The sequence below is a fragment of the Hipposideros armiger genome, unplaced genomic scaffold (genome assembly GCF_001890085.2).
Source record: "Hipposideros armiger isolate ML-2016 unplaced genomic scaffold, ASM189008v1 scaffold_16, whole genome shotgun sequence".
In the NCBI taxonomy this organism is placed as follows: Eukaryota; Metazoa; Chordata; class Mammalia; order Chiroptera; family Hipposideridae; genus Hipposideros; species Hipposideros armiger.
The window spans coordinates 7,687,749-7,704,008 of NW_017731366.1; the positions used below are offsets into that span (position 1 = coordinate 7,687,749).

General features: G+C 37.1%; 1 protein-coding gene across 20 annotated transcripts in view; it reads right to left on the reverse strand.

The window, feature by feature from the left end:
* Positions 1–16,260, reverse strand: part of MBNL1 (muscleblind like splicing regulator 1) — a 190,179-nt gene that overhangs the window by 40,529 nt on the left and 133,390 nt on the right. For all 20 annotated transcript variants that reach the window (XR_002122246.1, XM_019627420.1, XM_019627555.1 and 17 more), the window contains one exon: positions 450–620. Coding sequence is in view for 19 of the 20 variants with exons in the window: in XM_019627420.1 (XP_019482965.1) it covers positions 450–620 (171 nt within the window). In the remaining variant the exon portion in view is untranslated. The remainder of the gene's footprint in view (positions 1–449; positions 621–16,260) is intronic.

A 16,260-nucleotide genomic window follows, 5' to 3' on the forward strand; every position in this document is an offset into this window, starting at 1 on the left:
AGAAAAAGTTCTCCAAGAAAGAGAACTATCAGACTCTCCTCAAGGAGGGAGGAATAGCAATAATTTTCTCAAAATTAAAGATGACATATGCAAATTTTTATGATTACTATTACCATTAATGTAGCCTGAAAACGCACATTGACTATATTGATGAGTTTGATGACCGTTAAAAAAAAAAAAATCGAACTTGAAAGTCATAGGATTTAATTTGCAGGAAATTTTAGGGGAAAACATGCTTTAATGTAAATTTCCACATGATTTACGCAGAAGATGAGTAACTTTACAGTGTGAAAACTGTTTCAGGGTTTGACTGACAATTTTGGTACAAAGTACTAGGCAACGGATACTATGACCTATGTTCACTGGATCTAGTGCAATCATCACTTTAACACTGACATTGAGTCCTTGGAGCTACAAACTTAAGGAATGAGGGCAGAAAACATGCTTACCACGGGTTGTAATGGGGCACCGGGCATCATGGCATTGGCTAGTTGCATTTGCTGGGCCAACATGGCCATGTTCTTCTGCTGAATCAAGTTATTGCGCCCATTTATCTCCAACTGTGTTTTTAAGTGTGGGGGTGGATGCAGATATTTGCAGTTCTCCCTGGAGCAACGACCCTAAAAAACAAAAGTAGAAAACCTCATCTTAAAACAGAGTAAAATCAGCAAATCTTAAAAAAATAATAATGCAAACCTACCACTTGAATCTACCGTGGGTTTGTCACAGTGTAGTATCCATATGGTTTTATAATACATTTAGAATAGGTAATGAATTCACCCACATGCATTGAAAAATTAAGGTATTAAGATAGGTGAAAAGGTTTTAAAGCTTAAAGAAGTTACTTTATTCTAATATTAGCACTATTATATCAAGATCCAAGTTTAAAAATCTACAAACTGCCAGGGTAATATTAAAACATAGACTACTAAATAAAGAATACTAGGTTCCTTCCGTAATATCTTCTGGTTAAATTTAACAAAGCCAAAAGAATCATGAAATTTTACCATCTATTTTTACTTGTATTGAGTTCTAAGGAAGTAAACTTAGAGGACTCAAAGCACATTGTATCTTCAGTAAAACACCTTTACAAGTATCTCATAACAAATAAAATTAAAATTACTATTAAGCTTTAAAAACCCATGTATTAAGCAATTTACAGATGAAAAGCAGAAAATTCCCACATGTTCTCACTGTATAGAGGTTAGTAAGTATAAGGAAACATTGATGAAAAATGTAACCTTTAACCTCAAAGATAAATGTACTCTCCATTGCACAAGTACTATAAAACAGTAAGAAATAGACACAGTTACCCATTCAATAATTTACAATGTGAAATGGATAAAAAATAAGTTACAATAAAATAAGAAATGTGAATATACCTTCCTTTTAGGATGATTCTGTTCATCAAAACTATACATTAAAATCTGGAATATGCAGTACTGTGTGAGGAATTGTACCCATATTATTTCAATATATTGTCAAGTCATATTAACAGTAATGCGTCTCATCAATTACTGCCTTCATAACTTCTTTCACCAAATCTAATTAGAACTCTTTGCAAAGGTAAAAGATTTCCTTGAAGGCATCAACCACTTTCTCGAGCTTGCTTTGATTTCTCTAAGAAGAATCTATTTGCCATAATTTGATTTTATACTGTAAATTGACACAGAAAATTGATGCTTATGTTTGTGATAAAATCTGTCACAATTCTGATTTGAATCATCAACTTCTAGCTTGTTTTGGTTAAGGTTTTTAGAAGTAAGTTTCTACACAGGGCTAATATTCTAGGATACTGCCTGTTACTTTAACAAGTGTTAGGTAAGAAAGCATTGCTAATAATACTTTAAGTCAAGAGGCAATAAAGGACAGTAGTTGCTAACAAGGATCTTCCAGGACTCAAAAGCTGGGGTAGAGTCCTGGCCCTCTCACTCATCAACTGCATGAATGACATCTAAAAACTAACCTCTTTAAGCCTCAGGCTTTTCATCCATTTCAAAATTGCTATATAACCTACACCACAGATTTATTATGAAAATTAAAGAAGATAATTGATACGTCATGCCCTTGGCAATGCGTTACGTTCTCTGAGATAAAGGTCAGAAGCTGCTATTACCCTCTCCACCCCTACCCCCACCCCCCAAAAAAATGTATATACAACAAAAGAAAAACAAAATATTGGAATGAAGGTAGTAAGATTTGCATATCTATAACTTATTCCACATGAAATCACCATGTTTAAAAGCATCTGGATACAAAACAACTCGTACAAAAACAACATAAAGAGTCATAAGATAAACCCCACAGAACAACTGGCCAACATAAATAAGCTCATAGATGACACATGGTCTGATTTCAGGGATATTCAGTTGAGAGAGCCTAGAGAAAACCTTTTTCTGCACAAAGAACAACTTGGCTCTAAGAGAAATTCTGCTGCTCAATAGCTTCACATCATATTTCTTACTAAGATTGGGCTAATTTAAGTGCAGCTAAGCAGGATTATATCCATTCTGAGGATTCAGTTACTGACAGTTCACTCGGCTCAGTTTCTGTAGTTCCATAAATAGCACAGAGGTAGCCCTGGGCCTTGAACCAGGCCTTGCCACCGCTAAAGCCTGTTTTCCTCAGGACTTCATAGAAGTCCTCTGTTAACCCAAACCACCCTGTCTGTCCTACCTATGAAGACAGCCCAGATTGAACTAACGGAGGAGAGAAATTCTATGCTTCCACCATACACAGCCTGTGTCAGGGCATCTCAAAACTTTTAACAGAGGCTCAGATCTTTGGTTTTCATTTTGTATTTACTACACCTACTCAGGAAAATAGTCATTCTACTACATTTATTACATATGCTACCCTTCTGTGCCCAGCGTGATTGGACTGCATTGGAGACACACATTCAAAGGGCTATGCTTCTAAGCAACAATGAGGGTATGTTTGAAAAAGTATACAGACTACAGTACAAAGCCTCCCCCACAGAGAATCTACGGCAACAGGTTTGGGGGCCTGGGTTATTCTGATATAGCAGAAAACACTACCAAACACAATTCTGTAAAGCCACGTGAGTTTTTCACTGACATGTGTGGAAAAAATGAGAGTAGTCTCTGCAATTGATATCAGATAAACAGCTTTTTAGGAAGTTCAAAACTTATTTAATGCTGACTGTGTTGCTGAATAATTGTGGTTTGACAAATAATGAGGTCAAGAATAAGTTAGACTAAACATCATCTTCTAGAGGGTGGCCTAAAGCCCCAGGGAAAACTACACGCAGCATTCCTTCCATTGAGAGTTAAGGTAAATACGACACTGCTACATCTCCAGGTTCACCTGTCTGAATCCCAGCGCCATACCTCCATAAGCATTTGCAGAGTGAAATGAATGAACACTTCTCACTAAATGATTAAACACTAATTCTACTCTAACTCTATTCCAGAGACAATAAAGAATACAGAAAATCAAAAGTAAATCTAATACCAAACTTTGATCCTGAGTTGGACTAACCTAATGGTGCGTTGATTCAGAGACCAGTAATTTGAACACAGGATACAGCTTAGCATGATAAAAAGGATTCAAGGTAACATGTTGGCAAGTTTTACCAGGGAGGGAAGAAGATCTGTGTAGAGGCGGGCATCCCAAAAATCTACACAGTGATAGATAACACATTCTAAAAATCTAAAAGCAGAAATTCATTCAATCAGTATCTAGTGGTCACATATGCAGATTTTGGTACAGGAACTACTACTCTAAATCATCCAGAAATTTCACCTTAAATATATTAAAATGGGCTGCTAGGATCAATGCAAAAATATAAATATTAGGAAGTTTTTATTCAGTTTTGATTCCTAACTGTAGTTCCTGCTAATGCCCATATAATGGTACATTGTATCAAACACAGCTTGGTTTAAATAGCAGCTTTGTTACTTATATGCTGAGTGACCCTGTAGAAGTTAGTTAAATTCTTTGAGTGGCCAAATCTTTTTTGTAGAATAGTAACAATACCACTGATCTCATTGGTGATGGATGTATGAGGATTGAGCAAGATGGTGGTAAAACAGGCTATCAATCAGTGTTGTTTTTTCTCTCTTTCCTTAAGTTCTCAAGCTAATAACAAGCAGCAGTTGCTTAATTGAGCATCATCTCTGTTAAAAGTGCTAAAGAGAATACAAGCAGCAAAACACAGAGACAATGCATGTCAATAACCGGTAATATAAGCGTGGCCCTTAATCATGATTCTGTACTTGCCACATCTACTAATGGAAAATGCCATTCTAATACATTTCTTACAACGTTAGGTTTCCACGGTCTGCTTTTGTTGACTGCACTGAAATCTTATTTTCAGTGAGCTGTCCAGCTGACTAGCAGGCCACTCTATAACGCCTATACCATAAATACCTTAGGATCCATTCAAGGCGACTTTTCATAGGTTAACTCAACACAGGTTCCAAAGACATCATTGTATGTATATAGTGTATATTTTAAAGGCATGGGGGAAGTTAATAATATTGTTCAAGACTGAGTCCATTTTTTCTGTAATAATTTTCTACATTTATAAATTAAAAGTAACCTGTCAAAAAAAAGTAAAAAATGTTCCCCTGTAGTCTTAAAAGCCTGTATACGACCAATAATGGTCATTCAAGAGATCAATTTATCAAGCCCAGCATAGCTGAAGTTACAAATTGTCCAATTGTGAATTTAAGGACTTTTTCATTAGCCTTTGAAATTGATGCAAAGCTTGTGATTATAACAAAGGAAGAGATATGTTTAGATTAATTATTTGAGCTTCAAAATAAGTGCCTTGTTAATTCTTTGAGTACTTTGATGAAATACACTTTTAAATAATTATGCATGAACATACGAATATATATAGTACATATCCAAAAATTATGTGTACATGATGTATATAGTGAGATATAAGTTGTAGAATAAACATAAAACTGAAACCAGCAATGCCAATTTAGAAATATGAAAATTGCTATTTCAACAATCAAAAATTAAACCTCTTACATAGAAGTTGGCCAAACTTAATAAAACAAAAAAAATTAAAATTCCATTTTAAAACTGGAAAAATAATTTTCATTTTTAATTATACTTCCTCCACCTAAAATAAAAGGAATATTATGATTTATGAGGTCAACATGTAAAAAGACAACTGATTAAGCTGCCAAATGGTAATTATGTGATAGGATTATAATTACTGAATCATATTTGGGTAGATTCTGAAGACTTATAAGTCTTTTCCAACTTTCACTGGCAACACTGGTTTTCTGGTAAGAGTGTTCAAACTGCAACCATTTATTTCAATTGTTAAAACAAAACCAATATTTTCTCGGGGACAGCTCAGATATGCAAGTGTTTTTGAAGCACTTTCTGGAGATATTCATTGCTCAGATATTGGCCAGAGACTCTGGCAAAGGAATTTGGTAGCTTCCTACTAAAAATTCTTACTTTTTAATTTTTTCTTCCAGCTAAGATGATGCAAATATCTCAGAAAAATTTTGCCAATAAGGGGAAAAAAACAAAACAAAAAACATTGGCAGTCAAGAAATGTTGTCTCAGGCATTTCTAAAAATGTTTTTATGGCTCTGCCATGCGTTTTAATCAATTCTTGCATTAATTCTAATGCATGGGTGAATAAAATTACATATGTAATATTTATTTTAGAATTACAAGTATTTGGTGGTAGGAAACTGATGGCAGTTTTAAATGTGATTCACTTTAAGAAAAAAATACTTTATACATACACAAACATGCACACACCCATATAAAACTCTTGTTTTCATTTAGGCAAATAGAATTTGATTAGCTCTAGGAATTACTGTTTATTGGCTTTGCAAATATTGAAAATAAATTTAACTGCGTCTATCAGACAGACTACTATAGATTTTAAATGTATATTTCCTTACAATCCACTTGTTTCCATAAAGGACTCATGTTAGCTGACAAGAACACACATCCTAAAAAGAAGTTCAAGGTTTCATTGACATTTTGGGCCAGATTAAAACTTTGTTATAGGGCTGTTCTGCGCACTGTAGGATGTTTGGCAGCAATGCTTGATACTTGATGCTTGTAGCACTCCTGTCCTCTGTGAAGACGGTTCAAATGGTCTTTAGATATTGCCAAATGCCCCTGGGGGTGAGTGTGAGGCTAAATCATCTCCTGTTTTTAATATCATGGCACCCTTATTTTAGAGTTTTACCATATGAATAGGCAAGAAAGTAATCTTTTAACTCATCTTTAAATCTTCTTTAAACCAAACACAACTTCTGCTTTAATTTCCTCATTGGACTTTCAGGTGATGCCAGGAACAAATGTTTAGCATCCCCACAGAACAAGAAAAGAGTCAGTCTTCCTTTTATCTTGCCGGGCAAATAATCTCTATTCTGCTAAACTTAACATGAAGTAAATATAGCAACATGAATCAATATTTAAGGCTTAACTTTCTGGGTGTAAATGCTCTTTGTTCAATCAAGACCACACCAAATACCTGAGCCACACTGAGTTCAACACAAGATCTGGGAGAATTTTCTACTACCAGTGAGAGAAAAAAGCAGCAGACATTTATGAATGTATTTTCATTGAAATAGTCCCAATTTCTTTCAATTACTTTACCAAAGATATAAAATATGTTTTCAAATAAAATAGTCTCTAAGGCAAATTTAGATTTTTTTCCTTTCCTGATCTCAGAAAAAGTTCGTATTCACATATACATTGTGGCGTAACAATTACTGCATGTCAGTACAAAAAAAATAAAAATACAAACACACATACACACACACACACACACACACACATTCTACCATGTTTAAATTTGTGATTTTCACTATGTCCTGAAAGAATGTAAATGAATGCAACAGATTGTTTCATGGTCATTAAGTGTTTTGTCATCAAAGTCTAATTAATCTCTAGAAAGCCATCTTGGGTTAGACTTTTCTAGCTATTTAAAAAGCCCTCTCCAGTATCCAATGGGTGTTTTAGGCACTATTTTCTAGAACATTCCAAAGTTTGATGATGACGATTCTTGGACATTAAAACCAATCATGACATTTACAATACCCCAAAATAAACCTAATACTCATGCAATATCAACGCACTCCAACTCAAACATAAGGATCCTATGACTTTTCCCCCAGAGAACTTCAGCGATTTCATTGCACAACTCCCATCAATCATCTTGAAAATGGCATGGCTGAAACTCTACACATCTAGATAAGTATTATGTAAGGCATGAGAGTCGGGTTAGCTGCTGCTGCTGAGGAGGTTGGAAAAAAAGAAAAAAGCAACAAATCACACACATGCTAGTTACAAAAATACCACTCCAGCAGCTTTTGTCTGTGACAGATCAGGTATACATACAACTGTGACAGTAAGAGTTATATCAGCACACAATTTTAGTGGATAGTCATCTGAAGAAATCTTAGCCTCCTCAGAGAGGGCCCACAAGAATCTTATATTTACAGCTGCTTGAGCTGAGATGCTGTAAGAAGAACCAGTCTCACTTTTTCCTTACGCCCATGGCCTTCTCTATCCCAAAGAATTCCACAAAGGTGTAGCCACCGGTGAAGTGCTATGAAGGGTTTAACTGGCACGTATTTGCTGCCCCTGTTTCACGGTCTTCTGAGCTCCAAAGATGGGTCTGGCCAGCATCCCTGAGCCAAACCAGAGTCCCCATGACCTTGTGAAAGCCCAGTGACATTTGGTAGGTGCCAGCATCATGAAACGGTCCAACATTTGTTGGCTGTGCTTTTATAGCATCATAAAATTGGAAATGCCAGATCACTACTATGTTTCTATTATTTTTTTCAATTGCTTCATTATTTTTTTTGGTACAGCAACTGTCAGACCGCTAAACTGTTTGTAGCAGAAACACTTCTCAAGTTTTAAGGCACCCAAATCAGACACTTTTCAATCTTGGCTAATAATTGAAAACCCTAACATTTACATAATAAAACCTAGTGCTCTATTTGTGGCACATGCCTTTCAATTGAGAAATACAAAATGTTTTACAAATCGTACCCAGTTCATCATTGTACCATTATTAGGTGCAGTACAGCATGACTGTCTCTATTATATTTCTAGAACTTTCCTGAGGGTAAAAAAAAAAAGAGGCAAACTTCTTACATCAAACGCATACAATTCTTTCCTCAACAATTTCTTGGAAGGCTTGTGTAAGCAGATTTTTTACAAATCTATTCCAGCTCCTAGTACACTGATGAAGTACAATAAAAGCTCTCCATCTTTGAATACCCCTCCATAGTGTGTGTGGGGGTGGCTTGCCCAAGGGCACATACTTGAACTCAGGCGGGTTAACTACAGAACTGACCATAAACTGGAGGTATGCATGCCTACTGATGGCCACATGATCATCTTGAACGGTGTATTTTTCCTAATCATTGCTCACACTAAAACCAGGATGGGTCTGAATGAAATGGATGCTTCAACCCCCTTTGAGCTCTGCAAAGATGTTTCACAATATAAGCAACTAATTTTGGAGAAGACTAATCCACATAGCATTTTCAAAGTATAATGGAAAAAAATCAGATTCACTTATAAATCTCAGTTTATCTTTCATTCTTTTATTTTGTCCTCAGCAGGATCAATATGATAGGATCGGCTGATCTTTTCTACTGATAAGAAAATAATTTGAACATCAAATAAGTTAAAATTTTGCTTTCACATTATCCGTTTCGACAAGCCACTTGGTGAGGTAAGAGGTTTCCTAAATTATCTGTGGATGCTACTGACCTGACTCTGTGACTTGGAAACATCACAAAAATATATATATAGTTGTATACATACATACATACACACATATATAGTGATTTTATATAGAAAAATACATAAAGTAAAAAACATAAAGTTAGTAATATTGAGAGGATGGTAGGTTGTCAGGGGCAAGTATTTTATTTAGCAATATAAAAGAAATAAAGAAAGTCAAAGGGGTGAAACATTTTGGTGAAGCCAGATGGATAATAATAACATCATTACCTTGTATTTATATGAAGCATTTGATATATTTGCACCAGCTAGATCCTACTTATGCCTACAAATATAGGAAAACATACCCTGTTTTTACATATATAAAATGATTAACACATTATTAGCTGTGATAAACTTTAAAGTGTAATATTATGCAATGTTTTCAAAGTGCCATGATCAATAATTCCATTGTAAATCTTCCATCAAAGTCTACTAGATGGACCATGTCTGTTATGCATATGATTAGTGCTTTAATACTTTTCTAAACTAGAAGAGATGTCCAAAATGTTGGCTGTCAGTTATATGCAGAAAGGACTGCATTAGACTGCTCGCCAGTCTTTTAGAAGAAACATCACTGCCTTTGCCAAATATCAATCCTTTTCCCCAATGTTTCCTTCCACTCCTTTGTAAACAAAGGTTGTCACTTTCTGACCTCACAAATTCTGCCTCCAGCCCAGCCATTAAGTGCTACTGCTTCACATAAACAACAATGACAGAGCACGAAGAAAAGGTGAGATGACAGTGGACCTCACCACTGCTGACCACTGTCTCCTTCAGACATATCAACTTTGTACTTGAACAAAATGTGCTCAATGACACTGGCTCGGTTCCTGTGGGGAAAACACTCCCCTCCGCTGCCGCCCGCGCCCCCCCCCTCCCGTTCCTGTCCCCGCCTTACGCCCCATGACAATTTGCTAAAATTGTGCATAGCCATCAGCTCTCTCTCAGACTTCAGGCTGCAGTGAGGACAAAGGCAATTGGCTCATGAGCTCAGAACACGTCTCTATTGGATGCTGACTGCAGCAGCATAGACAGTATGGGTGAAAAAAAAAAAAACCCTCCTGAAGTAAAAACACAGTATCATAATACAGGTTATGTGAGCCTGTCTCCTCCTCTGCACCCTGCTCCCATCCCCAGACACTTCCACTGGCTTTCTAAGGCCGCTCCCCAAATATCTAAATAAGTAATATCAACAAAAGTTACTTAAAAATTGTCAGTGGGAATAAAAGAGGGATGTCTCAGAATTTTTAGCAAGAATTCATATGTTTCTAATAGCCTTGAATAGCTTTTTGGGAAAGGATCCATATTAACAATAAACAAACAAGTAAATAAATAGATGCCTATAAGCTATGCAACTCTCATAAAACCTCTGTAAGATGAGGTTCTAAGGCAGAAAAGTATTGAAGTCATCACTGAAGCCTGGGCGCTTGAAAAAGCTTAATCATCACAAGGTGTTCTGTTCTAAACAGCAGTCAGAGCTGCAGAAAGCATTCTTAAGTGCTTATTTAAGATGAGAAGTATGGCGATGTTGGGCCTCTCGGGAACGTCAGCCATGGCAACACTGTTTCTTAATAAGCCAGGACGGGAATGTAAGAGGGAAAAAGCACAGACGGCTGTCACATGATGTTTTTCTCTTGCTATCGTATCAACAATATTTAGGCTGAAAGCCCAGATCTGCTAAACACCCAGCTTGGGTGCGCTGAGTAAAGCAACATATCTATGAAATTTACACTCTCTACCACTGGCTCAAGCAGGTGGCTGTTAAGGAGAAATGGTTGTTTTCCCTTCCTTGGCACTTTGTCCATGCCTCTGTCCTAATAGGGTCAGTCGGCTTCACTGTGCATTGTTCACATCTTCCTCCCTGGTGACTGCCTCTAGAAGGGGCTCGGGCCTCTCAACCTTGTGCCCACAGCCTAGGCCAGGCCAAATGCCCATTAACTGCCAGCCCAGTGAATGAGTTCCAACTATATTTCAGAGTATAAGGTATTCTATCCAAGAAAGTACTTCTCAAACATTCCTTCTGCATCTTCTCCAGGACGTTCTCAGGACCTACCCTCACTGCACCCCCTATTCTCTTCATTCCATGGTATTTTCCTTCTCCCCTAGTCTGTCTCCCCTCATTAGCTCCTTTTCCAGGTAACTTCTTACTACTGTTATCCAACCACAACTTAGTATTCTGCTACCACCCAAAGAAGAACTCTGGTCACTTGTTGGATTTATCTGTGTCCATAGCTTGTAAGCTTCGCATGTATTGAAGCCACAGAGATTTACACATAAGAATCATCCCAGGACTTGACATGAAAAAGCATTATAGCCCCAGCTCAATGGTCACGTGAACTGGAATCTAAGTTGTTCAAAACGCCAACTGTGATATTTATTTGCAGTGACACTTTAGGTTAATTAATCGACCTCACTGAAGTACAATTTCCTCTTCTAGAAAATGGCAGAGAACCATCTCCTAGGGGTGATGTATTAAATGAAGGAGCGAACACAAGGGCCTCACTTACGGTCTGGTACTCAGTAAATGGAAGTTACGGGGCCCCTCTCATTCTCTTAGCACCTTCTCCCCACCCCGGGAACCTTGCAAACCCTGCTTCCTGTCACGCTGACCCACTCCTCCAGATATGCTTAAAAGCTTCCTCCTTTTCTCCGCTTCCTTCAACCTCCACGCGTCAGTCCTTCAGCTCACCATCGACTTAGACTCCCTTTTAATGCATTAACCCGCACTAAGCCTCTCTAGTGGCTGAGGCTGGCAAGTGTCCAGTACAGTGCGGGAAGCGGGGGGGGGGGGGGGGGGGGGGGAGTGGAAACACCTATCCAGGAGCCAGGGAGACCTGGGCTCACTGTAGCTCTCAGTCACCAGCTAAGTGACCCTCCCACAGCTACTCGACCTCCTACCCCAAACAGTGCCCTCTTTTGTGAAACCGTATCCAAGTAACACAACTCCTGGGGGCTGGGAGAAAGCTTTTCTAGTGGCCGAAGGAAAAATTAGAAAACTGGGCATCTGTATTTTAAAAGGGGTTGATAATAAACGGGGATCATGTTCAGAGGTTAAATTGCATTACAAGAGGTTCCTTTTTCCAATGTCACTTTCTGTGGACATTTTCCCTTGCACTTTCCTTTCCTCCTCTCTTTCCTTTCTCGTCAGGAAGAAAGGAGCAAGCAGTGAGTTTAGCACCTGTCAAATTGTATTAAATTTCTACAAGTTGGTCTACCCCTCTAGATGAAGAACTTGTTAAAGACAGGACTAAATCTAATTTAGCAACCTAAGTATTTTTAGTAAACGTTTGTACAATGAATAAGCAATTTAGGAGACAGGAGGGCACTTCCAATGTCCCAGCTATCCCATCGCTGAGACAACTCTGTAATGCATAAGCCATTGGTCCTCAATCACGGCTGAACATTATAAATAAATAAAATGTCCTATACCCAGCCTCCACCCCCAGAAATTCTGATTTGATTGATCTTGGCTGGGTCCCAGCCAAGCTCTCAGGCAGTTCTAATGACTGCCACTCTGAGGACCATTGGTTAGTCTAGATATACCAATACACATTCTCATTTACACATCAATCACAATCACACATCCATCACAATCACTTCTCCACAGCTCTTTTAAACCCAGCGTGCTTGTCAATGACTTCAAGATAACTGCTAATGTCATATGTCAGTTAACTGATACTTCTATTCCTAAACAGTTCCTTTCTTATGCCATGGGAGAAAGTGCACTCAAGGGCAAGGGGTTACACAGCAAGAGCTACTGCTTCTGTTCCCTTCATTATCCTCGAATGAAGCCTAGAGACCAGCTACACCTCTGGCCAAAGAGTTGTTTATGAACACTTGTTCGTTAGAAATATAAGATCTCATGAAAAAAGAGGGTCAAGGGATCCATGTCACCAATGTACCCATGAGAGCCCTTAAGTATTCTTTTTTCCATACTCAACATAGATGGTACACTAAAGGAAGAGTGTGTCGACGTTACTGATAAATAGCATTTTAGATCAGTAATAATAGATCTTACACAATTTAGCTTCATTTTCATCCTTGAGGGTTAGAGGTCTTAGGAGGTTCCTATGTTAACTTGGCAATATTGCTTTTACAACTCCATTATAACTTGCTTCTGCTCAAGTTAAAACTTGCATAGCTGCAGTACGGTCAACTGGTATGTTATAAACTTTTGAGTAAAAAGATAAAAGAGTTCTCCACAGGATTATTGTCATCTTCATGGAAGACCGTAATGATAGATAGAATCCTTTCTCTAATGGTGACCTCCTCGGTGTCCTGTTCCGATGTACTTACAATGTCTATCATTAACTCTTACTACAATCTCTATCATTTATCCTCAGAGAAATCCCAAGAAGTGATTCTTATTTGTCCCCTATTAGAATTGAGGGAGCAGAGGTTTCCAGGGGTTTTCCTAACCCATGTAAGGCCACGCCAATGCTAAGTGTTGACGGTGGGAAGTCGTAGGCATATCAGAGTCAGCTTGCATTCCACCAAAGGGTAGGCAGGACAACGGAGGGCTAAACAATCTAGGGACTGAGGGCAACTTTAATTTGTTGTTGCTGTTTGTTTTCAGATATAACCAATGATTTCACACTATCCAGGGATAGAAATTAAAAATTAATGATACATGGTACCCCCATGAGAGATCATCAAAAATAAAATAGGAAATTTCTTTTATGTGTCTTAAACATTTCTCATGTTCACGAGTCTATGAACATGTTATAGAAGAGCTAGACTTATTCATCAGTCAGAAATACAGTGTGTGAAGCGCATGCACACATCGGTGGAAGAGAAAGCAGAAGAGAACAACGGATTCATTGTCTCCTAATCGAACCTAAAAAGTAATCTAGAAGATAGGAAATGAATAGATGACACAAAAAAGTAAACTGAAATAGAATAAAGGTAGAAGTGTTCTTGCCTTGAATATGCTTTACACTAAATCTCATTGTCATCTAGAATAATTCATTTATACATTTATTCACCAACTACTTGGTGAGACCTCTCATGCTCAGTGCTATGGGACAGTGGAGACACAAAATGAATCAGAGACATAGTCTATGAAGTGAAATAAGGCATGCACATGACTAAAACATTAGGCTAGAAGGCAAACGTGTCACAAGGGGCTTTCAGATAGAGTTCTACTTTGAAGGAAAAAGAGATTGCTTACATTTGGAAGAATCAAATAATAATAGCTTTGAAGAACACATGGTATTTATTATACAAGAGGAGTTAGAAAAGATATCTAGGTAGAGGAAATAGCATAATTTGAGGCATCAATGACAAGTAATAAATCTGTAGTAAGAGCAGTGGGAAATAAGTTCGAAAGGCAGGTTGAGTGTAACTTAGTCTCTAATTTTAAAAACTGAGTTAAAGATTGTCTACATCCTTTGCAGGCCAGGAAGGGCCACTAATGGGGCCTGGGACGACATTAGTGAAGCTATACTTCCTGAAGTCATCAGACAGGAGCACAAGAGGCTTGAAGTGACAGCGAGCCTGGGGAGGGGAGGCCAGTTAGGTGGTTATTTTAACAGTCCAGGCAAGAGCTAACACAGACCTGACCATTCTCCAGATAATCATCCCTGACCCACCTTTTCCACAATCTCTCACCCAACTCCAACTCATGCATATGCTCTCTCTCCCTGCAGCCCACCAGCCATTATAGACCAAAGTACATTCAATCCTTTGCATAAGACATCACTTTGTCCCTGTAGACCTGCCTATTAAGATATCCCATCCTTTTTTTTGGGGGGGGGGAGGGCAGAGCTGGCTAACTTCTAGTCAGAGTTTTCAATTAAATGTCACCTACCCCAGGAAGTTTTCTTTAAATTTCAAGTCTTTGTTTAATGCTCTTCTAACTGCTTCCAGAGTATTCACTACACTTTATCACAATGGTTTATCAATTGCCTGTTTCCTTCATTTGACCAGGCTCAATGAAGGTAAGAGCCATGCTATTTATTTTCTAGTTTCATTCCCAAAACGAGAACACCTATAACGGCGTTAGGCTCATAACAGGTGTTAACTCACTGAATGGGTAAATAAATAAAGGGGCCTAATAAAGCAGAATGTACATTACATAATATACATATACTACAGGTATAATAAACATATAATATACATACATATAACATATATTAACTATATATCTAACTTCCAAGCACACCTAGAACAGTGCTTTTTCAAAACCTAGTAATGTTCTGAAAATGTACCAATTAAGCTTTACTGTTTTCCAATTTCTTTCAACTTAATAGCAAATTTCTGATTCAATCATCAGTCCATTATTCTATGTTTCATTCTTTCCTTCATACCAAGATAAAAACTGGACTCCACACTACATTTCCATGAGAAAAGAATAAACAGTAACTGTCATCCTGAATACTCAGATTAGAAAATGTTAATTAGAAGTATCAAAATGATAGATAGCTTAGCAAAAATTCTGAAGCATGGATCAAGGAATATTCCCATAAAATGAAGCTAAAAATGTTTGGTTGTTTTCCTGTTACAATATTTCTTGTTAGAATAACTTTACATTTCTTGATTTCACAAATAACAAATACATTAAAAAAACAAAGTTCATGTTTCCCTCAATGTCCTCATTCTGTTTTACTAGTAGCTGATACTGATAATTTTAATGTTTTCTGAATGTGACGTATTCCTCTACAATATTTGAAAATAACAATTACCCACCCTAAGGGACTCCTACAATATCATGGAATTTTAATTAAAAGGAATTGTACTCAACTGGTATAGAAAATGCACTAACATTAAAAAAAAATCAGTGTATCTGTTTATCTTCTCAACAATTTTTCCAAAACTATTTTGGTGAACCATAATTATGTGATTAAGTTCTAAATTATCCAAAATAGGCTTATGTTTCCCCGTGCAACTATTTTCAGCTATTTCTGAAATTATGCTTTTGTTTCATTGTTAGCACTTACCTATAAGTTAAAATAATTTCAAATTTTATTTATAAAGGTGTGGTTCCTGAATAAATTCCTCTTGTACAATAATGGTGACAACTGTTTTTTTATTGAAAACAAAAATAAATAGGGGTATAAAAAGGACCATTTAGTAAGGGAGTTTTTTTTCAATATTAATCTGGAAGAGAAGGAAATTGGCTGATAACCATGTGGATTGATCATACAAACAAAAAATAATTCCTTCTAAAACCAGTATTCTACATTACAAACTGCCGGGGTTTTGCTAAAATATATACTGGCTTACATGGGGCAAAAAAGCAGGTCTCTCTCCCTACATGAGTGAGTTGGTGAAATTATTGGAGACTATGTCACACAGCATAAAAAATTTATAATGTATTAGTCAAAGCAGTTATTTTAGGAAAAGATTAAACAGAGTGCCATGAAAGGACCCCAAGAAATACTTTAAATAAATTCAAGTAAAATTTACAAATTATCAATAGCTTTATTATTTATGTATGAAACATACTATTAATCATTTGACAATAAGCAGCTTTAGGAATGCCCAGGTTCTTATCTCCTAGAT